The 26186-nt window shown below is 42.3% G+C and overlaps 2 protein-coding genes across 3 annotated transcripts; one reads left to right on the top strand and one right to left on the bottom strand.

The window, feature by feature from the left end:
* Nucleotides 1-14949: 14949 nt before the first annotated feature.
* Nucleotides 14950-21101, top strand: LOC123410254. Of its 2 annotated transcripts, XM_045103164.1 has the most exons (6): nt 14950-15279; nt 15532-15650; nt 15942-16028; nt 16130-16216; nt 18210-19902; nt 20535-21101. In XM_045103164.1, exons 3-6 carry the CDS (start codon nt 15987-15989, stop codon nt 20831-20833), a joined length of 2121 nt encoding a protein of 706 aa, XP_044959099.1. In that variant the 5' UTR covers nt 14950-15279; nt 15532-15650; nt 15942-15986; the 3' UTR covers nt 20834-21101. The 2 variants fall into 2 exon arrangements, with proteins under 2 accessions (XP_044959099.1, XP_044959100.1); XM_045103165.1 differs by lacking the exons at nt 14950-15279; nt 15532-15650; nt 15942-16028; nt 16130-16216 and adding an exon at nt 17217-17307.
* Nucleotides 21102-23951: 2850 nt separating this feature from the next.
* LOC123410253 (acidic proline-rich protein PRP25-like) lies at nt 23952-25746 on the bottom strand. Its single transcript, XM_045103163.1, has 3 exons — nt 25366-25746; nt 24997-25237; nt 23952-24195 (listed from the first exon to the last, which is right to left on the bottom strand). The coding sequence occupies exons 1-3, from the start codon at nt 25727-25729 to the stop codon at nt 24150-24152; spliced, it is 651 nt and encodes a 216-aa protein (XP_044959098.1). The 5' UTR covers nt 25730-25746; the 3' UTR covers nt 23952-24149.
* Between the last annotated feature and the right edge of the window lie 440 nt (nt 25747-26186).

The following is a 26186-nucleotide window of genomic DNA, read 5'->3' as shown; positions in this document are numbered from 1 at the left end:
AGACGGTTATTCAGGTTTCTCGCAAATACCTGTTGCACAATCTGATCAAGAGAAAACCACTTTCACCTGCCCTTTTGGTACCTTTGCCTATAGACGTATGCCTTTTGGCTTATGTAATGCACCTGCCACCTTCCAAAGATGTATGATGGCTATATTCTCTGACTTTTGTGAAAAGATTGTCGAGGTTTTCATGGATGACTTTTCCGTTTACGGGTCTTCCTTTGATGATTGCCTAAGCAACCTTGATCGAGTCTTACAGAGATGCGAAGAAACCAACCTCGTCTTGAATTGGGAGAAGTGCCACTTTATGGTTAATGAAGGTATCGTCTTAGGACACAAAATCTCTGAAAGAGGCATTGAAGTTGATAAGGCTAAGGTTGATGCAATTGAAAAAATGCCTTGCCCCACAGATATCAGAGGTATATGAAGTTTCTTAGGTCATGCTGGTTTCTATAGAAGGTTCATTCAAGACTTCTCTAAGATTTCTAGGCCTCTTACCAACCTCTTGCAGAAGGATGTTCCTTTTGTTTTTGATGAGGATTGTGAGGAAGCCTTCGAAATACTTAAGAAGGCTTTGATAACCGCACCTATTGTTCAACCACCTGACTGGAAATTGCCCTTTGAAATCATGTGTGACGCTAGTGATTATGCTGTTGGTGTTGTTCTAGGACAAAGAGTTGACAAGAAGTTGAATGTCATTCACTACGCTAGTAAAACTCAAGACAGTGCTCAAAGAAACTACGCCACTAGGGAGAAGGAATTTTTTAGGAGTCGTGTTTGCATGTGAAAAGTTCAGATCTTACATAGTTGATTCCAAAGTCACTATTCACTCTAATCATCCTGCTATTAAGTACCTCATGGAGAAGAAGGACACTAAGCCTAGGCTGATCAGATGGGTTCTCCTGCTACAGGAATTTGATTTGCACGTCGTTGACCGAAAGGGTGCTGATAACCCTGTAGCAGATAACTTGTCTAGGCTAGGGAATGTCCTTGATGACCCACTACCTATTGATGACAGCTTTCCCGATGAGCAATTAAATGTCATCCGCACTTCACTTAGTGCACCGTGGTATGCCGATTATGCAAACTATATCGTAGCCAAATACATACCACCCAGTTTCACCTATCAACAAAAGAAGAAATTCTTCTTTGATTTGAGACACTACTTTTGGGATGATCCTCACCTTTATAACGAAGGAGTAGATGGTGTTATTAGACGTTGTGTGCCTGAACATGAACAGGGACAGATCCTGCAGAAGTGACATTCCGAAGCCTACAGAGGACACCATGCTGGAGATAGAACTGCCCATAAGGTATTGCAATCAGGTTTCTATTGGCCCACTCTCTTCAAGGATGCCCGTAAGTTTGTCTTGTCTTGTGACGAATGCCAAAGGATAGGGAACATCAATAAGCGTCAAGAGATGCCTATGAACTATTCACTTGTCATTGAACCATTTGATGTCTGGGGCTTTGATTATATGGGACCCTTCTCGAGTTCCAATGGGTACACTCACATCTTAGTTGCTGTGGATTACGTTACTAAGTGGGTAGAAGCTATCCCCACTAAAAATGCTGATCACCACACCTCTATTAAGATGCTTAAAGAAGTCATATTCCCAAGATTTGGAGTCCCTAGATACTTGATGACTGATGGCGGTTCACACTTCATTCATGGTGTTTTCCGCAAGATGCTAGCTAAGTATGATGTCAACCATAGAGTTGCATCTCCTTATCATCCTCAGTCTAGTGGTCAAGTTGAGTTGAGTAATAGGGAGATTAAGTTGATCCTACAAAAGACCGTCAATAGATCTCGAAAGAACTAGTCTAGCAAACTTGACGATGCACTATGGGCTTATAGGACTGCTTATAAGAATCCCATGGGCATGTCACCGTATAAAATGGTTTACAATAAGGCCTGTCATTTACCTCTTGAGCTGGAACACAAAGATTATTGGGCAATCAAAGAGCTCAACTTTGATTTCAAACTTGCCGGTGAGAAGCGGTTGTTTGATATCAGCTTGTTAGATGAATGGAGATCCCGGGCATATGAGAATGCCAGGTTGTTCAAGGAAAAGGTTAAGAGATGACACGACAAACGAATACAGAAACGAGAGTTCAATGTAGGTGATTATGTCGTGCTATACAATTCTCGTTTGAGATTCTTTGCAGGCAAGCTTCTCTCTAAATGGGAATGTCCCTATGTTGTCGAGGAAGTATATCGTTCCGGTGCCATCAAAATCAATAACACGGAAGAAAATTTTCCTAGAGTGGTAAATGGGCAAAGAATCAAGCATTACATCTCTGGTACTCCCATAAATGTTGAGACCAATATCATCAATGTCATAACTCCACAGGAGTACATAAGGGATGTTTATCAACCTGTTTCAGACCTTGAAAATGAAGATGTATCTGTTTCGGCAAGAAATTGGACTCCGATACTTTTCCAATAGGAAATTTCCTCAGTTTTGGAATTTTTGGAAAATTAGAAAAATAAAAAGCAGTCCGGAGAGCAAACGAGGCAGCCACAAGGGCCCACTCCGCCACCACCCCCTAGTGGCGGTGGGCAAGCTTGTGGGCACCTCGTGTGCCTCCCGGACTCCTTTTTCTTGCGGAGGACTCCTTCTGGCCCAGAAAAAATCAATATATGGTCGCCCGAAGGTTTTGATCTCCGTATCGCGCAGTTTTCCTCTGTTTTCGTTTCGAGCTTTTTTCTGTCACGGATCTCAAAGGTATAAATCAAAGATTGATAGCTCTCTTGGAATCAAAGGCGACAACAACACCACCATCACCACCGAAGGAAGGCAACTAAGCATTGGTATGGGAAATCCCCTTGGCTTCTGCCAAGCTTGGGGGAGTTGCCCTGGTATCGTATCACCTTTATATCTTTTGCTTTTACCTTTGTTTTAGTTCTTTCCTTTTTAGTTTTTATTTCTTATTTTAGAGGAATAAGTATTTAGTTTTTAGTTTGAGTCTTTTGTTTTTTTATCTCCCCCGATGTATTCGAGCTTACAAGCTATATAATAAAGAGTGTCTTAGTCAAGGGCTTTGCTTTGTGCCATGATCAATAGTATGAAAAGAACGATAGCATGAAAGATCATGAGACGATCTTATGGAAAGTGATAACTTCACATATGACACGTATGATGATTGAAACTTGTTGAGAATAAACCAACATAGACATTAGTCATTGTTGCAATTAATAATAAGTAATAAGGAAAGAGAGGTCCACATATAAATATATCATCTTAGACACTTTTTACAATTGTGAGCACTCATCAAACTATTACATGCCTAGGAGTAGATGTTGGACAAGGAAGACAACATAATGAATTGTGATTGCTTGGTTCCAAACAATGTTATATGATTAGAGATCCCTTAGCATGTGACGATTGCTTCCACCTCATATTAGCCAAAACTCCCGCACTAAGTAGAGATACTACTTGTGCATCCATAAACCTCCAACCCAGTTTTGCCATGAGAGTCCACCTTACCTACCTATGGATTGAATAAGATCCTTCAAGTAAGTTGTCATCGGTGCAAGCAATAAAAATTGCTCTCTAATATGTATGATCTATTAGTGTGTGGAAAATAATCTTTGTACGAACCTGTGATGAGGAAGACATAAAAGCGACAGACTGCATAATAAAGTTCTTTATCACAGGAGGCAATATAAAGTGATGTTCCTCCGCACTAAGAGGACACACATTCAAACCTCAAAAGAGCATGACAACCTCTACTTCCCTCTGCGAAGGGCCTATCTTGTACCTTTACTTTTTGCCCTTGTAAGAGTCATGGTGATCTTCACCAATTACTTATTTTCGCCTTTGTCTTGGCTACCGTCACATGCTTGGGAAAGATCTATATTCATATATCAAATTGGAGTTGAGTACTCATGCTTTATTATTGTTGACTTTACCATTGAGGTAAATCGTTGGGAGGCAAAACTATAAGCCCCTATCTTCCTTTGTGTCCAGCTGAAACTTTGACACCATGAGTACCACGTGATTTGTAACAATTGTGGAAAACAAAGAGATGATTGAGTATGTGGATTTGCCTTACAAGCTCTTATTTGACTCTTTCCAATGTTGTGATAAATTGCAATTGCTTCAATGACTATGGATTATTGTTGGTTACTTCTCGGTAAGGTTTTTGCTTCATGCTTTGCTTTGTGAAGGAATTTTTACTTTCCCATAAGAATCTTTATGATATATTGCTGTTCTATGTGTGATCATGATGCCCTCATGTCCGTATTTTGTTTTATCGACACCTTCGTCCCTCAACATGTGGACATGTTTATGGAACTTGGTTTTCGCTTGAGGACAAGCGAGGTCTAAGCTTGGGGGAGTTGATACGTCCATTTTGCATCATGCTTTCATGTTGATATTTATTGCTTTTTGGGCTGTTATATTACTTGTGGTACCTTATTTATGCCTTTTATCTCTTATTTTGCAAGGTTTATTTGAAGAGGGAGAATTCAGGCAGCTGGAATTCTGGACTGGAAAAGGAGCAAATCCTAGTCCACTATTCGGCACATCTCCAAATGCCCTGAAAATTTACGTGGATTTTTTCTAGAATATATTAAAAATACTGGGCGAAAGAACTACCGGAGGGGGGCCACCAGGGCCCCACAAGCTTGCCCACCGCCACCCCCCCTGGTGGCGCAGGGCAGGCTTGTGGGCTGCCTGAAGGCCCACTAGGCCCCCTCTTTTGCTATATGAAGCGTCCTAGTCTGGAAAAAATCAATCAGGAGCTTTTTCGTGGTTTCGCTGCCGCCACGAGGCGGAACTTGAGCAGATCCAATCTAGAGCTCTGGCAGGACGATCCTGCCGGGGAAATTTCCCTCCCAGAGGGGGAATCGTCGCCATCGTCATCACCAACACTCCTCTCATAGGAGGGGAGGCGTCTTCATCAACATCTTCATCAGCACCATCTCCTCTCCAATCCCTAGTTCATCTCTTGTAATCAATCTTCGTCTCGCGACTCCGATTGGTACTTGTAAGGTTGCTAGTTGTGTTGATTACTCTTTGTAGTTGATGCTAGTTGGATTATTTGGTGGAAGAGTTTATGTTCAGATCCTTGATGCTATTCATTACACCTCTGGTCATGATTATGATTATGTCTTGTGAGTAGTTACTTTTGTTCCCGAGGACATGGGATAAGTCATGCTGATAATAGTCATGTGAATTTGATATTCGTTCGGTATTTTGATATGTTGTATGTTGTTTTTCCTCTAGTGGTGTTATGTGAACGTCGACTACATAACACTTCACCATATTTGGGCCTAGAGGAAGGCATTGGGAAGTCGTAAGTAGATGATGGGTTGCTGGAGTGACAGAAGCTTAAACCCCAGTCTATGTGTTGCTTCGTGAGGGGTTGATTTGGATCCACTAGTTTAATGCTATGTTTAGACTTTGTCTTAATTCTTCTTTTGTAGTTGCAGATGCTTGCAAGAGAGGTTAATCATAAGTGGGATGATTGTCCAAGTAAGGGCAATACCCAAGCGCAGGTCCACCCACATATCAAACTATCAAAGTAACGAACGCGAATCATATGAACATGATGAAACTAGCATGACAGAAATTCCCGTGTGTCCTTGGGAGCGTTTTTCCTCCTATAAGACTTTGTTCAGGCTTGTCCCTTGCTACAAAAGGGATTGGGCCACTTGCTGCACCGTTGCTACTACTTGTTACTTGTTACTCTTTGCTTGATAGGTTTCACCTTGCTACACAATCACTTGTTACCGCTACTTTCAGTGCTTGCAGTTATTACCTTGCTGAAATCCGTTTATCAGAGCCTTCTGCTCCTCGTTGGGTTCGACACTCTTACTTATCTAAAGGACTACGATTGATCCCCTATACTTGTGGGTCATCTATATTGGTGTTGGGCTACTGTATTCTCACTTTTCCATGGCTAGTACCCCACGATACTATCCATAGTTTCATCAAAATAAGCAATCAACACAACAAAAACAGAATCTGTCAAAAACAGACCAGTTTGTAGCAATTTGTATACTTAGTATACTTCTGGCATCCCAAAAATTCTGAAACATTATGAAAATTGGGGCAATTTGCATCTAAACCAGAAGCAAAAAGAATCAACTCAAAATATCTTTCTGGATAGGAACTAAAAATAATTTCGTGAGCACAAAGTTTCTGTCTTTTTCATCATGATCAAACAACCATCACCAAAACTAATCATAAAGGTTTTACTTGGCACAAACACAAAAAGAAACACAAAAAACACAATCATAACAGAATTATGATGGTGTTGACACAACAAAACAGAAAGCAAAAAAGCAAAGATAAATTCATTGGGTTGCCTCCCAACAAGCGCTATTGTTTAACGCCCTTAGCTAGGCATAAGGCGATAGAATCAAGTATTGTCGTCTTTGGTGCTCAAACCATAAGTAGCCCTCATCATGGCTTCATAAGGCAATCTTATTTTCTTTCTAGGAAAGCGTTCCATGCCCTTCATTAATGTAAATTGAAATCTAATATTCCCTTCCTTCATATCGATGACATCACCAATAGTCCTAAGGAAAGGTCTACCAAGAATGATGGGACATGTCGGATTGCAATCAATATCAAGCACAATGAAATCTACGGGTACATAGTTCCTATTTGCAATAATAAGAACATCATTGATCCTTCCCATAGGTTTCTTAACAGTAGAATCTGCAAGATGCAAATTAAGAGAGCACTCATCAATCTCATTGAAGCCTGGAACATCACATAAAGACTTTAGAATAGCGGAAACACTAGCACCCAAATCACACAAAGCATTGCATTCATAGTTTTTAATCTTGATTTTGATATTAGGTTCCCACTCATCATGAAGTTTTCTAGGAATAGATATTTCCAACTTAAGTTTCTCTTCAAGAGATTTCATCATAGCATCAACGATATGATCGGTAAAGGCCTTACTTTGGCTATAAGCGTGTGGAGAGTTTAGCATGGATTGCATCAAAGAAATACATTCAATCAAAGAGCAACTATCATAGTTGATCTCCTTGAAATCCAAAGTAGTAATTTCATTACTACTCAAAGTTTTGATATCCTCTACTACACTTTCAGTGCTTTTAGCATCAAGATAAATAGACTCCGAATCATTGGGGCGTTTCTCAACCAAAGTGGATTCACATCCAGCCCCATCATCATTAGGATTGACATTAGAAAACAAGGATTCAATAGGAGTCACACCAAGCACTTTAAGACCTTCGTGATTCTCATCACGAGAACACGCCTTTTTAAGCCATTCATGTCTAGCATGAATTTGGGCGGTTCTTTCTTTACTCTCATTCATGGAAACACACATAGATTTCAAAGTTTCATCCATATTAATCTTGGGAGGAGCACATCTCAATTTCAAAGCATCAATATCAAGAGACATTCTATCAACGGTCCTAGCCAAGTCATCAATTTTGAGCAGTTGTTCTTCTATGGACGCATTGAAAATCTTTTGCGAGTTGATAAACTCTTTAATATTACTCTCAAGATCATAGGGTAATTTATTGTAATTTCCATGAGCATTGTTGTAGGAATTACGAAAGTTATTAGAGGGATTACTAGGAAAAGGCCTATGAATAAAGTTACCTCTATAAGCATTGTTGTTGCCAAAATTATTCCTACCAAAAAAATTAACATCCAAGCTCTCATTGCTATTCTCAATCAAGGAAAACAAAGGCATATCATTTGGATCTAGAGGAGCACCTTTACTAGCAAACAAAACTCATCCATCTTAGCACTCAAAGAGTTAATTTCTTCTATAGCATGCACTTATTTACTAGTAGGTGACCTTTCAGTGTGCCATTGAGAATAGTTTGTCATGATATTATCTAGGAGTTTTCTGGCTTCTCCTAATGTGATTTCCATGAAAGTTCCACCGGAGGCGGAATCCAAGATATTTCTAGAAGCAAAATTCAAACCAGCATAGAAGATTTGTATAATCATCCAAAGACTCAAGCCATGAGCGGGACAATTCCTAATCATCAATTTCATTCTCTCCCAAGATTGTTCAACATGTTCATGATCTAGTTGCTTAAAATTCATGATATCATTACGGAGAGAGATAATCTTAGCCGGTGGAAAATACTTGGACATATAAGCATCTTTACACTTGTTCCAAGAATCAATACTATTTTTGGGTAAAGATGAAAACCAAGTTTTCGCTCGATCTCGTAACGAGAACGGAAATAGCTTCAATTTAATCACATCATTATCCACATCTTTTTTCTTTTGCATATCGCATAACTCAATGAAGGTATTAAGATGGGATGCGACATCTTCACTAGGAAGGCCAGAAAATTGCTCTTTCATAACAAGATTCAGCAAAGCAGCATTGATTTCATATGATTCCGCACTAGTGGCGGGAGCAATCGGAGTACTAATAAAATCATTATTATTAGTATTCGAGAAGTCACACAATTTGGTGTTTTCAGTCATGGTGACTTCAGCAAGCAGACAAGCACACAAGCGAACATAAAGCAAGCGAAAGAGAAGGGCGAACGAAAAAGGTAATTATTTTTGTAAATTTTTGTTTTTCAGAAGTGGGGGAGAGGAAAACGAGAGGCAAAAGGCAAATAAAAAGTAAATGCAAGAGATGATTTTGCGATAGTTACTTGGAGATGCTTCACTTAGAATAGTCCCCGGCACTAGAAATTGGCACGTTGAAAGGAGACTATTCTTGACTTGATACTCCCCGGCAACGGTGCCAGAAATTCTTCTTGCTACCTCTTGAGCTTGCGTTGGTTTTTTCCCTTGAAGAGGAAAGGGTGATGCAGCACAGTAGCAGTAAGTATTTCCCTTAGTTTGAGAACCAAGGTATCAATCTAGTAGGAGTATCAAGACAAGTTTTCAATGTACCTGCGCAAAAACAAACAAACTTGCACCCAACGCTATAAAGGGGTTGTCAATCCCTTCACGATTATTTGCAAGGTGAGATATGAAGGTGGAAAGTGTAACAAAGTAAAAGTGTAGAGATGAAAATATGATGTGAAGTAGACCCGGGGGCCATAGTGTTCACTAGAGGCTTCTCTCATGATAACAAGTATTACGGTAGGTGAACGAACTACTGTCGAGCAATTGATAGAATCGCGCAAAGTCATGATGATATCTATGGCAATGATCATACATATAGGCATCACGTCCGAGACAAGTAGACCGATACTTTCTGCATCTACTACTATTACTCCACACATCGACCGCTATCCAGCATGCATCTAGTGTATTAAGTTCATAAGAAACTGAGTAACGCCTTAAGCAAGATGACATGATGTAGAGGGATAAATTCATGCAATAGATATAACCCCCATATTTTTACCCTTGATGGCAACAATACGATGCGTGGCTCGCTACCCCTTCTATCTCTAGGTGAGGACACCGCACGGTATGAACCCAAAACCAAGCACTTCTCCCATTGCGAGAATTATAGATCAAGTTGGCCAAACGAAACCCACAACTCGAAGAGAATTACAAGGATATGAAATCATTCATATAAGAGATCAGAGGAGACTCAAATAATATTCATAGATAATCTGATCATAAATCCAAAATTCATCTAATCTCGACAAACACACCGCAAAACAAAGTTACATCGGATAGATCTCCATGAAGATCATGGAGAACTTTGTATTGAAGATCTGAGAGAGAGAGAGAAGAAGCCATCTAGATACTAGCTATGGACCCGAAGGTCTGTGGTGAACTACTCACGCATCATCGGAGAGGCAATGGTGTTGATGAACAAGCACTCCGTGTTTGAATCCCCCCTCCGGCAGGGCACTAGAACGTGCCCCAGATGGGATCTTGCTGAGACAGAAGCTTGCGGCGGCGGAAAAGTATTTTCGTGGCTCTCTCTGGTGTTTTTAGATTTTAGGAGAATTTATAGGCGGAAGAAGTAGGGAAGAGGATCCACGGGAGCCCACAAGCCTGCTAGGCCCCCCCTTGGCCGGGGCTAGGTGGCTTGTGACCTCCTCCGAGGTCCCCTGCCTTGGTTCTCAAGTCTCCTGCGTATCTTCTATTATGGAAAAAATCATTCCGCAGGTTTTATTCCGTTTGGACTCCGTTTAATATTCTCCTCTGAAAAAGGTCAAAAACACGAAAAAACAGAAACTAGCACTTGGTACTGAGTTAATAGGTTAGTCCCAAAAAAGATATAAAATAGCATATTCATGCATACAAAACATCCAAAGTTGACAAGATAATAGCATGGAACCATCAAAAATTATAGATACGTTGGAGACGTATGAGGCCTCCACATCGTGGGTGCCCTCCTCGTAGTGGTGGGTGGCCTGAGCTTGTACGGGTACCAACCTGTTGGCTCTCGAGTTGAGAAAACACGGGCACACTGAGAAAACAACTCGTAGTCGTTGTCGAAGGCACCGACGGAGCCCCTCGAGAAAACACCATGAGCTGTTGTTTAAAGAAGACAACTACGTGCGAGGAGTCGATGGTGTCCTTGACGATGAGGTGCTGCTCTAAGATCCAGGGGTCGGCATGCATGTCATCCATCGCGGCCTCATCGACGCGTGCGGCTGATACATCTCCAGCGTACATATAATTTTTCATTGTTCCATGCTGACATATTATCATCCTAGGATACTTTTTGGGTCATAATTTACCAATTTATTCTATTTTTAACACTAATCTATTGACCTAGTGTCGAGTGCCAATTGTTGTTTTCTGCGTGTTTTTTTACTTTTTAGGTTTACACTACCAAACGAAGTCCAGTTGTCCCGAAACTTTTTTATGATTTTTCCTGGACCAAAAGAAGACCTGAAAGATTCGAGAGAAGGTCGGAAGCCACACGAGGGAGGCACAAGCCAACAGGGCGCGACTAGGCGGGTCGGCGCGTCCTGATGGTTTGTCCCTCCCCGGTGGCCCCACTACCTCCATTCTATGGCCTATAAATTCACATATATTCCGAAAACACCAAATATCATAGAGAAACACTTTTTCCACCGCCACTAGTCCCTGTTCCACGACGATCCCATCTGGAGCTTCATTTCAGCACCTTGTCGAAGAGGGGATCGATCACGGAGGGCCTCTTCATTAACCTTGTTTCCCTTGTGATGATGTGTGAATAGTTCACCACAGACCTACGGGTCCATAGTTAGTACCTAGAAGTCTCTCTCTCTCTTGATCTTCAATACAATGATCATTGCATCTTCGCTTTGATCAATCCGATGTAATTCTTTTATATGATGTGTTTGTTGGGATCCGATGAATTATGGGTTTATGTTCAGATTATTCATGAAAAGTATTTGAGCCTTCTTTGAAATTATTATGATTCTTATTTTCATGATCATCATAGCTTCGTAATTCTCTCTGATCTATTGAATTGCTTTGGCCAAGTAATTTGATATTTCTTCAGTGAGAGGGGTGTGTTGTAGTGGGTTTAACATGACAAGTTTCTATATCCCAGTGACAGAAGGGGTCAAGTTGCGTCTTTGTGTTGTTGCCACCAAGGATAAAACAATGGGGGTTATTCATGTTGGTTGAGTTTATTTGGTCTAAATCATGCCATCTTTCTCCAAGCATTACTCTGTTTGTCATAAACTTAATACGTAGAGATGCAAGCATAGAAGCGCTTTTGAAGTGGAGTATTAGTAGTAGGTGCAGGCATGAGTCGGCCTATTTGCTTATGGACGAGATGCCTATATACACATAATTATTGATGTGAAAATCACATAACTATCTGTTTTTCTATCATTTTCCCAACAATAATTTGTTTACCCATCATATGTTGCTTTCATGAGAGATTCCACTAGAGAACACTATGACCCCGAGTATATTCACTTATATATTCAGAAAACTTATACTTACCTTGCTGTTCTTATTTGTCTTTTATTTTATTTTTCAATTTACAATTATCTATAATTATCTAGACACCTCATTTGCTTGCAAATAATGAGATCTAGGGGATTGACAACCCTCTTGCCCGCGTTGGGTGCAAGTTGTTTGCTCTTTTGTGTACAACCGCTGAAGGTGGTTGAGGATTGATATTCCTATTGGTTCGATAAATCTTGGTTTTATAACTAAGGGAAATACTTACTCGTATTGTGTTGCAGTTACCCGTTCCTCTTCACGGAAAACCCAACACAGATCACAAGTATCAGGAAAGATTACTGGCGCTGTTGCCGGGGAATATCATCACCAACTATCAAGTAACTTCACATAAATTATCATTCACTTGTTTTTCTTTTTTATTTGTTGTTATATTTTGCTTGATTCCAAAAAAATCAAAAATATAAAAATATTTACCTTTGCTTATTACTCATTTTCCTATTTTGCTTGTCACATTTGCTTGAAAGTTGTTATCATGTCTGAGTTTGAAATTAGTGGTACCTCTGCCTCTAGTGTGGAAGCCCTTGATTATCAAACTTCACCTTGCAATGAGAATGCTAAAAGAAATTTTGATGAAGTTTCTGATGAAAAGCTTGATTTTCTTGTGGATGATGATCCTTCTAAGGTAGAGCATAGCAATGTTGAGGACATCGCTTATCGTTAGCGTCTCGGTCAGCTAGGGATAAGAGATTAATTAGAAGTCGTTTGATTAATTGATTTTATCAGTCGACTGATAATCGACCATTCTTTGCTAATCCCATGTTCCTAACACTGAAATATGCTATATTAATCACCCAAAAAATATTGGATAGAAGTGTTACCTTGATTCCTAGCCCTTGAATCCTCGTATAATGACAAAAAATAGGGAAATAATACATATTGCACAACAAGGTCAACAAAAACAAAAATAAACATAGTGTTTTGCAAGCATAGTGCTAGGAATAGGCCTAACTTATCGGTAGATTCCCGTCGCTTGTGAGAGTGATAAATCGGCCCAAAAGATAAATGGTTAAGATAAGGCATAATATTATCGGTCACCCCATGAGTAGTGATGGATCGGACGATAAATTGTTGAATCGGAAGATTTTTTGAACAGTGGAACATAGTATGCAAACTAAGGAACTCCACATAGGTAGTGGTAATATTATTGGAAAGAATGTGATTCAAGATTTTTTTTCACTTATGCGAGATCTCTACCCTTGATAGGAGGCTATATTGTTGCTAGAACTAAAAGTTATGCGGATGATATATCTTTTATTATAGTACAATTGGAAAGACAATTTGTTCACATGCATCCTTTCATACAATGGTTGTTTCTAGAATTCTCTGATATTCATGAAACTTCTACCAAACGTCTAGCCACTATATTCCTTGTTCAAAAATTTAGTAATATCATGCAAGAGGCTAGAGATATATGTGCTCATTATAGGTTTAATGGTGAGTGCCCACCCATAGAGGGGATTCTTTATGAGATGGAAGAAATAAGAAAACTAAGATCCACTGGCTATATTGCTTATGATGAGAATCTTAGAAAGAAGGTTCCACTTAATGTCTCGTCCACATGCCGCGACCACTCTCTTGACCTATTTATCTTCTCGTATGCACACCACCATCGCCGCCGCCATCACTCTTGGGACCTAACCTAACTATCTTCAATGAACAATCTGATCATAAAATGACAGTTCATCATATCCGAACGACCACACCATCGATTACATCGAATTGATCCCAATCATGTGAGTAAGCTCACATGAACATGGTATTAGAGAGACAGAGAGGGGGGGGAGGGAGGGAGAGGGAGATATAGATATATAGATAGAGAGGGAGAGGGAGAGGGAGAGAGAGATTCATCTAGATACTACTATGGACCCTAAGGTCCTAATGGAACTACTCGCACATAGTGATGGAGACAACAAGGTTGATGAAGAAGCCTCTGACAATGAATTCCCCATCAATTAGAGCTCCGGAATAAGCCTCCATATTGGATCTTCGCGAAATATAACTTGCGGCGGCAGAAAAAACCTTCTAAAATATGGTGGAGAGTTTCAGTATTTGAAGGAATTTATGACGTGGAATGGATGAAAGGCGATGCAGGTGGGTCCCACACGGCCTAGGGCAAGCCATAGGGCTGGGGCATGCCAGGTGACCGTGTGGCTCACTTGGCTCCTCTCGATCTCCCTTGAAGATTCTTATGTCCTTCGTCCCCCCCCCCTCCCCAAAAAAATCATATTATTCGACAAGTTATTTTGACCTCCGTAGATATTGATTTTCTCTAAACCAAAAACAAGCAGAAAAACATGAACTGACACTGGTCATTAATTAATATGCTAATCCAGAAATATATATAGAGAGAGAAATGATAATATGATAGCATGAAACAAACATAAAACAGACTCCCTCCGTTCCTAAATATAAGTCTTTTTAGAGATTTCATTAGAGGACTACATACAAAGCAAAATGAGTGAATCTACATTCTAAAGTATGTCCATACATCCGTATGTAGTCTTTTAATGAAACCTCTAAAACTACCTATATTTTGGAACGGAGGGAGTAGATATGTTTGAACATATCACCCGCCTGCTGTGAAACACTCCAGTATCAACTGAACACACGTAGTACTTTTTTTAGGTGTGTTATACAATACTTGAAAGAAACATTATTATATCAATTGAACCTTGAAAGCATAAAAACAAGCTCTCCAAATTGTCCTAGAAATAACGTGAGCTTACGCCTTTTCACTAGTCTTGTCATGGGACACACCTCATGGGCACACCAACTAGAAATTCATCAGAATATTCGCCGCACCGAGTAACGCCGTGCACGGAAAATAATAATCCAGAAGTCATCTAGTCCCACGTGATATCCACCTACACGAGATCCACACCCTCCTCGCAGCTCCGCATCCCGCGTCTCACCTGGAAAAATGAAACACACCTTCCCCGCCACGTCATATATCTGTGCCATCCTTTCCCCAATTCTCCACCACACATCTCTCACCCGGCAGTCGGCACCCCGCATCACGCGGATCGCGGCTGCGCCCTAAGCCCTAAACCACACAACTATAAAGGCGGCCTCGCCCTACACGGCAAAACCATCAACATAATTTGGATCTAACTATCTTCTACTCCACCCACCGCCGCCACCACCACTCTTTAGACCTAACTATACTCTTCTGTGCACGCAACCATGGACATTGTTTAGATCTAACTATCTTCTCCTCCACCCACCACCGCCACCGCCATCAACATACTCTACATATCTTTGCCCTCATAATTATGAGCCATCGTCTATGTTTTCCTCTCATGTGAGATCCATGGTATTCCAAGTCACTGACGAGCCGCACCATCAGGCCATTCCTCATGCACCACAGTCGCTGCCCAACTGTTAGGCCATGCTCTGTTTACATCTCGGATGAAGACAACAAGATCCAAAGTGAAAGGTACGGGAAATGAATTTATTCACTAGGATCATAAAAGGTTTTGTTCATACTTTTTTATGAGGAGCATATTAGAACTAAATGCATGTTACTCGGGCTTGTGCGGAAATCTCATTGCTCAAGTTCAGTAAGTGTGTTAAGATGCCACTTTTGGAAAGGAGAAGTCGAGGTCTAAAATCAAATCTAAGGGAAAGTAATTTATTCACTAGGAGCATAAAACGTTTCCGTTGATACCATATTTTGTTTTTTCTACAGGGTCATATTAGAACTAAATACCTATTTTTGAGGCTTCTACAAAATTCTCATCGTTCAAGTGCAGCAAGTGCATTAGGGTGCCACTTTTGGAACGGAGAAGACGAAGTCTAAAATTCAAGGTAAGGAAAAGTAATATATTCACTAGGAGCATAAAAAGGATTATCTTGATATCATTTTTGTTTTTCCGAGGGAGCATATTAGAACTAAATGCTTATTTTCCAAGCTTTTGTGAAAATGTCATGGTTCGAGTGCAATAAGTGTGTTATGATACCACTTTTGGAATGGAGAAGACAAGGTCTAAAATCAAAGATAAGGAAAAGTAGTTTATGCAGTAGAACTATAAGAGGTTTCTATTGATACCATTTTTATTTTTCTAGGGAGCATTTTAGAACTAAATGCCTATTTTGCAGGCTTCTGTGAAAATCTCATTGTTCAAGCGCAATAAGTGTGTTAAGATGCCACTTTTGAAACGAAGAAGACGAGGTCTAAAATCAAAGGTAAGGAAAAGTAATTTATTCAATAGGACCATAAGAGGTTTCTATTGACACTATTTTTATTTTTCTAGGAAGCATATTGGAACTAAATGCCTATTTTGCAGGCTTATGTGAAAATCTCATTTTTCAAGTTCAATAAGCATGTTAAGATAGCACTTTTGGAACGAAGAAGACGAGGTCTAAAGTCAAAGGTAAGGAAAAGCAGTTTGTCCACTAGGAGCATAATAGGTTTCTTTTGATACCATTTTTGTTTTCCTAGGGGGGCATACTATAACTAAAAGCTTATTTCCAGGCTTATGTGAAAATCTTACTGTTCAAGTGCAATAAAATCTTCAACTAGAATTACACCAAGGTGGTCTTTTGAATTATGTGTCTTTTTCTTTGTTGCGAAACTGAAATATGTGTGTATGATGATGAACTTGTACTCCCTCCGTTCCTAAATATAAGTTTTTTAAGCGATTTCACTAAGGGACTACATACGAAGCAAAATGAATGAATCTACACTCTAAAGCATGTTTATATACATCCGTATGTATTTCTCTAATAAAATCGCTAAAAAGACTTATATTATGGAACGGAGGGAGTATGAAGTAACCAATCAAGGGCACATCTATCCAACAGAACAACCACCTCACTTGTTATTTACAAGAAATTTCAGCCTATTGTTACTAGCTTGCAATGTCTCTCTAGTACACATCCACCTCTGCTGCATGATCCTATTTTGAACCATGCTCGAGATTTGCCTCGATAATCCGGCAAAGTTTATGTTGCATGTTCTGGTGATCATGTAACTACGATTTCATGAACACTTTTTTATGCCCACTGTTAGAAGCATATTATTATCATGGTGAAAAAAAATGAAAGGTTGTTGTCCAACCAAAATTCGTTCCCCCACCCACCCACCGGCCAGCAGTGAATGCCCTTTCAGCGATTAAAACCCGTCGTCCCGTCAAATGTCCAGAAATGGGAAACAGACAAAGCCCTTTCCAGCCCGCCCCCAAAAACCCCCACCTCCTTCCTCGCCCTTGCCGCCTCCTCCCTCCTCTCGCCGCGCTGATCAGAAAAAGCAAAAGCCAGAGCGCAGCAGAGCCCACGACGCGCAGCGCAGCAAGGAGGGGCGGCGGGCGCGCGGAACCGGCCTCATCCGCCGCCAAAACCCCGGCGGCCCCGTCGGCGGCGCACCCATCCCCGGCCCCCGGCGAGGAAGGACGAGGTGCGGCGCGGCCCCACCGGCGGCCTGCTGTGAACCCCTCTGGTTCTCGCGCCGGAGGGGACGAAAATGGTAAGTAAGATCCCTCGCGATGCCCTGTTCCGGAACGAAGCCGGCGAGAGGGGAAACAGGTGGTGGTTGGAGCGTGCCGTTCAGGGCTTTCTGCCGCGCAGAGTGCGTGCACCGGAGCGCGCCGCCCCGGAAGAATCCCCCTTTCTCCGTTTTAGGTTTTGTCCGCTTCTGGGAGTTGGGTAGGGTAATGTCGGATTCTGGAAGGCGTTTGAGCCGATCCGAAGGAATTTGCTGAAACTTTGACAAGGAGCACTATGGTTTCGTGGGATTTTAATACCGGAGGAAGATAAAAAAGAGAGGGTATTGTTGATTTGGTACTAATGTGTGAACAACTACTCGTACATGTTACTGAGTTTTCCTGTGGGATGGTACCGAAATAGTTAACCTTTTTACTTACACCGGGCCAGTACATGTTTCTGGAGTCAGCGTGCTATGGTGAAAATGGCCAATTGTTGAACTGTCCTGTTACAGCTACTGTTAATTCATTGCATCGGTGCCCAGCAATTTGTTGCCCTGTTGACAATAAACCTGTTATTTGTGAACAACCTCATGTGTTCAGTCTATTGCTAGATATACTATGAACTGTAGACCACGCCTCTACATGCTCTTCTTGAAGAGTTATACAGAACAAACTGTTCTTTGTCGGATTTTTTTTACAGAACAAACTGTTTCATCCAGTAACACTGTGTTTATACTTCTAAGGTACAGTGTTTAGTTGGATCACAGAGTTCTCAGTTCGCATATGGTAATTTATGGTAAATAGCAGTATGTCATGTGCTGTTATGAAGAGGAAGCAGATGAAATCTAATCATTGGTGAAACATTGCATTTTTACACATGTTTTGGGAATTAGATATTTTTATTTCTGCATTACTGAAGTGTGTCTCATTTCTATTTCTTCAGGTTTTTTCTGCACAAGATCCTCAGACAAGTAATCGTGGAAAAGAAAGGCATGGGAAAACCATTGATGAGGAAGGCAGCAGAGTGAGCTGCAATTACTGCGGTAAGGTGGTTTGTACTTACAACCGTCTAGAGCAACATGTAGCAGGCATCAGGGGCAATGTTCGTCCATGCAACCTAGTACCAGACAGTGTCAGGACAAGCTTAAGGGCTTCACTTGTGGATCGCAAGAAAGGTCGGATGCTCAGACAAACGAAGAGACTGAAGCATGAACATGATGAGGTTTCTCATAAAAGCCCAGCCCTTCCATCTGCTCAAGTCCAGCAACCAAAGCTACAACCAACTGTGTCCAGTAACAACCGCTGCTTTCTTCATTATCCACCGGATTTGACGCAGCCCAAGGAAATCACATATAATTCTTGTCAACTGAAACCCAAGGTTGAGGCAAGTGATTACTTCGATTCTCCGTCAGCAAAATCAATTGGGAAGTTCTTCTTCGAAGCTGGACCTGAGCCTGGTGTTCTCCATTCATCATCTCTGAAGGAGATGGTTGTGTTTCCCCATGGGCCTGGGGCTGTAATAATGCCTACGTACGAAGCTGTTCTGCAGGAGCAACTAAGAGAAACTGAGAACCGCGCAAAGGAACTCAAGCAGGAGTGGCAAACAAGTGGCTGCACTGTAATTGTGGATAGTTGGAAGAGCAAGTCCGGCAAAAGCTTTGTAAGTGTCCTGGTGCACTGCAGCAAAGGTATGCATTTCCTCAGATCCATTGACGTCTCTGAAATCACTGAGGACTTGGATGAGCTAGAATCAATGCTTTCTCGCGTGGTTGATGATGTTGGTGCCCATAACATTGTTCAGATTATCACAAATGATGTGTCGCCCCATATGCAGATTGCACGGCAGTATGTGCTAAATAAATATGATGAATTTTTCTTTGTGCTATGTGCTGACCATTGCATCAACCTTCTGCTGGAGAAAATAGCAGCTCTCAAGCATGTCAGTAAAGTCCTAATAAAGGCAAGGGATATCACAAGGTTTTTATATGGCCATGCATTGCCAATGAAACTAAAAGGAAGATATGTTCAGGAGGAGATTTTGAGCAGTTCTTACCTGAACTTTGTTGCAGCGTTCATCACATTAGAGAGGTTAATTTCTGCAAGAGTAGGTCTGGTGCAGATGTTCAGCTCGCCTGAATGGGTTCCCTCTGGTTGGGCTTGTCTTGATTTGTTCGAGCGTATCCAGCGCATAGTAAAGACAGACGATACATTTTGGCATGCTGCTGCCCAAGTCGTGAAGGTTACAAACCCACTTGTCAGGGTGTTGTCTAAACTGGAATCTGATATCTGTCCGATGGGTATCTTGTATGAAGCCATGGATGGTGCAAAAGAAGAGATACATGTCAATATTGGAGATGAAAGTGAGCTTTATTGGGGTATGATTGACAGGATATGGGATGGTTACTTGCATAGCCCTCTCCATGCTGCTGGTCATATGCTAAACCCAAGGATCTTTTATGCAGCTGGATTCCATGCTGATACTGAGATCAGCAGCGGCATCGCGGCCTGTACAATCCAACTGGGCAAGGCTCATTACAATGCCAGAAAAGCGTCTGCACAATTGGAAGTGTATGAAAAGAAGTTGGGCTATTTCGACACAGATCCAGCAATGCAGCAAATCATGGAATTACCACAAGGTAAGCTTCACCCTAACCTCTTGCAAAATGCCCACTCCCAAACAAGCCGCTGAAGGTAGTGCCAGTTCTGTGTCATATGTAGTGGATTTTTTCATTGTTTTGTTTGTGGGAAGGGTATCTTTAGAGCGAGCAGGGATAGTGTCACGAGGGGCTCCATGATATCTGATAACTGATGTGTGCATTTGTGCACCCTAATACAATGCGCCAACATATTTAGTTAGAATGTGAACATGGCACAAATATATCATGTCATAACTCATAAGGGCACATCTATTCAAAGTCAGAGTGTGTAGAATGTTCAACTTGTCTGCATTAGCCTAACTTGTCAACATGGTTGTTTAAATAAATAGCAGAGAAGTTAAAAGGTTTACAGATGAATGTGTAGAATGGTCAACTTCTCTGCATCAGCCTAAGCTTGTCAACATAGTTGTTTAGTTAGGAGTATGTTGCAAGTTGCAAACTGGAGTATATGGGCCTGCTTAGACTGTATCGCAGCCTTCTCTTCTACTGTTTTTACTTTAACTTTCAAACCCAAACACTTGCACCCACTAAGATCATCACCACTTCATCCGTTCACATCATGCTACATGAATTGCGAGTACCTTCTGACCGTGTCTCACTTGACATCGCAGTTCAATGGTGGTCGACGCACGGGGCACGCGTGCCGGACCTGCAGACCCTGGCGAGGCGGGTCCTGAGCCAGACGTGCTTCGGCGCCACCAGGTACAACATGGACTGGAGCCTGTCGGAGAAGCTGCACGCCGAGTGGGATGAGATGACGCCGCCCGAGCAGGAGAGGCTCCGGCAGAAGGAGTACGTCCACTACAACCGCGTCCTCGCCGGCGCCGCCCCGCTCCTGCACGGCTCCTCCGTGAAGCAGCACGACAGGGTCACCATAGTGCTGCAAGACTGGATCAGACCGCAGAAATAGGCTGCTGGACGGCGCTCAGTTCAGCCTGGAACAATGCCTTCGCCTCCTCCGTTTTGTTTGCTACTAGTATCTGTGTGCGCTACTGCAATGGTTTGCAGCAGTAATCTGTCGAATGCCCACCTGTGGCTTGCTCTTGTGCTATCGTGGTCTGAATCTCCAGGTTTTTTTATTTCTTGAGCTCCTGCTGGATTACCATGTTAGTTATGTTCTGTTGAAACCCTGCTGAATTTCCAAGTTATCATTAGTATGTTGGAGAAACCCTGCTGAATTTCCAAGTTATCATTAGTATGTGTGGAGAAACCCTGCTGAATTTCCAAGTTACTATTAGTATGTGTGGAGAACATATCGTTGCTTTGTTGGTAAACTGTGCGGATGCGCAGTGCACCCACCTAGGATCCACTCTCGGGCTCAGGTTGTTTCTTCTATAAATAAAATAAAAATAGGGTCAATGATATTCATCATACGTGTAGGCTTTAAAGGGGCCTTGCCGCACATTCCATGTGATATCTACGTAAAACAGCCCGCACGCCTTCGTGGAAGCTCCTATGCAGCGCTGCAGACGCCCGTTAACGGTCTGGAACCTACATCCTGCTAGCATGGACCGGCCCACTAGAGTGATGTCCAGTTTTTTTATTGTTTTTTGTTACGAAAAAATATAAAATCAAAAAAGGTTTACAGATTTAAAGAAAAAAGGTTCATTCATTTGAAAAAAAGTTCATATCTTTAAAAAAGGTTCATCAATTTTGAAAAAAGCTCATTGAAAATGAAAAAAAAAGTTCATCCAATTTAGCAAAAGTTCATTAAATTTTTAAAAAGTACAATAAATTTAAAAAAATTTGAAGAAAAGTTCATGTATTTTTTTTAAAAGTTCAATAAACTGACAAAATGTTCATTAAACTGGAAAAAAGTTCATAAATCTTTAAAAAGTTCATCCATTTTCAGAAAGATGTTCATCAAATTTCAAAAAAGTTCATCAATATTCAAAAAAAATCATCAATCTTAAAAAGTATTCATTGCAATTTAAAATAAATTCATCGATATTCAAATAAGTTCATAGAATTTTCAAAAAAAAACATCACAAGCGCCTAGATGGGCCGGCCCAGTTCGAGCAAAACAGCGAACCCCCGCCCGTGGTGCCAAATAGGAAACGCCCGCCTTTGTTCAAGCAAAACAGCGAACCCCCGCACGTTCGGGCATCCACCTTGCGGCCCACACGTCCGTGCGTCCCACCTAGCGACCCGCACAACCCTCCTCCCTCGTCACAAACTAAAGTAGGTCTCCCGCGAGAGAATCGCCACCCCAAACCTCTTAACCTCTCTTCCATCTCCCACCACCAGATTGGCTTCTTTCCCTACCCCTCCTCGTGTTTCCCAAGTTGCCATGACAACCACAGCAAAACCCTAGCACCGCCTAGCCGAAAACACGACAACGAATTCCTCAAGGTGGGAAACCTCATGAATCCGGCCGTTCTCCTCTCCCCTTCCCTTACAAATTCCTACATATTTTCAAACAAATCTGACACAAAGGTGTGTGTCATTCAAAATTGCCATGCTTGCCGCTCACGAATAGTTGGTAGAAGTTGGATGTGTGAAATTGCCACCATGTTGTCCTAAATTTGATCTGCATCTTAGTTGCCATGTGGTTGGCAATGCATTCTCGCATGTGTCCACTTCTAGAAAATTTTGTCATGTACATGATGATATGTTTGCCATGTTTTCAGTATTGCACTGCCATGTCTAACCAGCTAACATTTGCCATGTATGTGGAATAGCAGTCGCAATGAGCAGCACAATGCTAACATAGATGGGCAGTGAAATAACAACCAAATGGACATTGGAAAACTCAGTTAAAGTAGTTGCCACGTAGCATCAATTAGAGTTGCCATGTATCATCAACTAGACTTGCCATGTAGCATCAACTCCAGTTGTTTACACATTTTTTATAGTTGCCATGCATCATCAACTAGAGTTGCCATGTATCATCAACTAGAGTTGCCATGTGTAAACAACTGGAGTTACCATATCTGAACAACTATAATTGCCATCTTCAGTGGCAAAAATATAATTGGGATTCCCATAAAAATCGCCATGGGCTGCTAATGCTTTCATATTGTAGCACAAAGGGTAGTTGCCATGAGCCCTACACAAGCATGTCAAAAAGTGGGTTGTAGGCAAGTAGGGAGTTATCTGCTAACTAAAGTAGCATGGCAAACTGGTAAGTTGTTACACAGATATAGTTGTCATGCTTGCACCACATAAACATAGAAATTAAGCAAGAGATATTTGCCATGTGGCCTTGCAAAAAAGCTTGGCAACAAACAATGTTTTGGAACATGAAGAGCAAGTTGCCACCTGCTAACTAAATACACTGTGCAGTTGCCTCGTAACATTAAAAAGACAAGGCAAATAATGGTTTGGAGTAAAAGAGGGAAACACCATATGCTTTTAAGCACCCTAGGTAGTTGCACTATATCACTACAAAAGACATGGCAAATGACAGTTTGGGGTAAAGAGGAAATTGACATCTGGTTCTAAGCACGCTAGGCAGAAGCAGACGATCGGGGGGGGGGGGGGGGGGGCGTGCGGGCGTGACTACAATTCCACAATACGTCGGGGGTGGCATGGACTCCTGTGTGTGCGCAAACGAGTGTCAGGGCGAACTGTGAAACGCCCACACACATGATGATGCCTACGTGGCACACAAAGGTCATCAGACACTGTCAAGATTCATGCAAAATAGAATCAACGTGGATAAACGTGTGTTGGGGAAGTGCAAACCTGCCATACATGCGGGCTTTATCATTTGGGTAAAAATATGCCGCCAAGGGCTAGATAGTATGTTATGACATAAACAGAGTAGTATTCCCTTCGTTTCTAAATATAAGTATTTTTAAAGATTTTATTAAATACTACGGCGGAGCAAAACAAGTAAACTATGCTATAAAGTATTTTTATATACATCTGTATGTAGTCCGCAGTAGAATCTTTAAAAAGACTTATATGTATGAACGGAGGGAGTGTATTCTACTGCCAGTTAGTTTTATTTCCAGACAGTACATAGTAGATTAGCCTTTTTGTTAGTGTAATGTGGATTAGCTAGAGCTTCCATGCTCACTAGGTACACCAATCATATTTTTTTTGCGAAGAGGTACAACAATGATCTGAACATACAAACATGACGGTAAGGAGTTATTGCAATCTCCTCTAAGAAGTACGAGTACTAATCAACAAGCCAATCCCAATCTCCAATATGGAACACAAATCTGCTCACTGAATCCCAATTTGCTGCACCAAATCCGTTCCTTGTCGCTTAGAACTTAGAAGCAAGCCTCCAGCAGGCAGCAGCAACAAAGGGCAGCCAAGCTGTCAAAACACAAAGAGAAGAAAACAAAAATGCATGTCAGCAAGCTGGTGTCGCTGTACATAATTACACTCGTATTTCTACAAATTGCACAGTACATAAATGAATATACGTTGTACGCCCGTAACAAGACAAACAAGGAATACAGCCTGTCCAAGCATGATCTCAATTCTGTAGCAGTTAATTTTTGGATAAATCCCTCTGGAAATATGAAAAGGTTTCAGAAAATATTGACCTTAAGCTGGTGTCATCTCAATAAACATGTAAAGTACTCCCTCGTTCCTAAATATAAGTCATTTAAAAGATTTCAGTACTGGTCTACGAAGCAAAATGAGTGAATCTACACTTTAAAACATGTCTATATACATCCGTATATAATTCATTAGTGAAACCTCTAAAAAAGACTTATACAATTTAGAAACGGAGGGAGTAGTATCTAATTCATCATTTACAAATCATAAATATCTTTCCGCACCAGAAGACCTAGCGTGACTAAGGAGACTAGGAGGTTGGCTGAGGCAACCACCCCTAGTGACAGACAGATCACAACGGCAGGGAAAAGTCACGAGTGGAGGGATGCGGGGCCGAGGTCACCCACCAACGAACCCAACCCACTCCCTCTCCCTCCCTCCCGGCCACACAAAACGCCGACCCCCCAACCCAACGTCCACTCCGACGCCGACGACCCACCGGCGACGGCGAGCCCAATCTGGCTTCAGTTGAGAGATCTAACGCGATACTACTATAACCAAGACGAAGGACGAAACTGAGAGGAAGAGGGAGTGGGCTTAGTCTTGTCTTACCATCCCTCCATGAAGGAGGGGCCGCTGCTCTGCTGCTGCCGCGGCGGCTGCTGGGCGTACTGAGGCGGGTACCCCTGCTGCGGGTACCCTTGCTGCGGCGGGTACCCACCCTGCTGTGGCGGATACCCACCCTGCTGCGGCGGCGGGTATCCCTGGGGAGGGTAGCCCTGCCCCTGCCCCGGCGGTGGGTACCCGGCCGGAGGGTAGCCTGCCGGCGGGTACTCCTCCTTCCCTGGATACCCTGAGCAGAAACAAATCAACGCACGCGGGTTACTCGAAAAGATAATACGGTGGATAACAGAAGCAGCGGCGAGGTTATAGTATTCGGTCGAGATGTGAAAGGAGGAGGGAACTGAGGAGGAGACGGACCTTGCTGTGGAGGCACGCCGACGGGGGGCTGCTGCTGGCCGTAGTAGCTCATGGCGGCGGTTAATTCCCCGTGCTTCCCTGCGAGGGACGACGACGAGAGAGAGGCAGCGAAGGAGACAAGGAGGCGGCGAGCTCTATGGACCTGTATGTTATGCTCTATGGGCAGCGAAGGAGACAGGTGGGCAGATATTACAGTATTAGGTGGAACAGACGGCAAAGTGGAGCCCGTTTGAGTTGGCGACGTTGGGCGCAGCGGGGCCGCAGCAAGGTGGTTGTACCGCACTCGCGCGCCTTGCCGCGTCCGCGGCGGCGGGGATTTATTTTCAAAAATACAACGATTTTTTTTACCAAATTCGAAAACCATATGTTAAAATAGAAAAATAAAATAAAAATAATACCCGGTCGGCCTCTAGTTGGCCGAAGGGGGCCTGTCAGCCGACGAAAGGTTGAAGTGGGCCGGTCAGCCCACGGTGGCTGGTCGAAGAGGGCCCCTCGGCCTACGCGAGGCCAAAGAGCCCGTGATAAGGCCAACATAGCCCTTCTTCCCTCTCACTTGTTGGCTCCTCTTCTCTCTCTCGTTTTTCTTCCCTCGTTTTGCCCCCCTCCGATCTCCTCCATCCTCCACCCATTTCCCTATTCAATCCGGTAAAACAGTAGATCATACCCACCTCCACCGGCCTACCTACGGTCTCATTTTGTGCCATGGGGTAGGTAGTTTTTTGTTCGTTTGGAGGAGCCATGGTGGGGTGGTGGAGGTGTGGATGCTGAGGAGGTGGTGTGGTGGAGAGGAAGAAGAAGGGGAAGAGGAAGAAGAAGTCGTC

This window comes from Hordeum vulgare, chromosome 7H, assembly GCF_904849725.1.
Source record: "Hordeum vulgare subsp. vulgare chromosome 7H, MorexV3_pseudomolecules_assembly, whole genome shotgun sequence".
Lineage (NCBI taxonomy): Eukaryota > Viridiplantae > Streptophyta > Magnoliopsida > Poales > Poaceae > Hordeum > Hordeum vulgare.
This window is presented reverse-complemented; position numbering and strand designations above follow the sequence as displayed.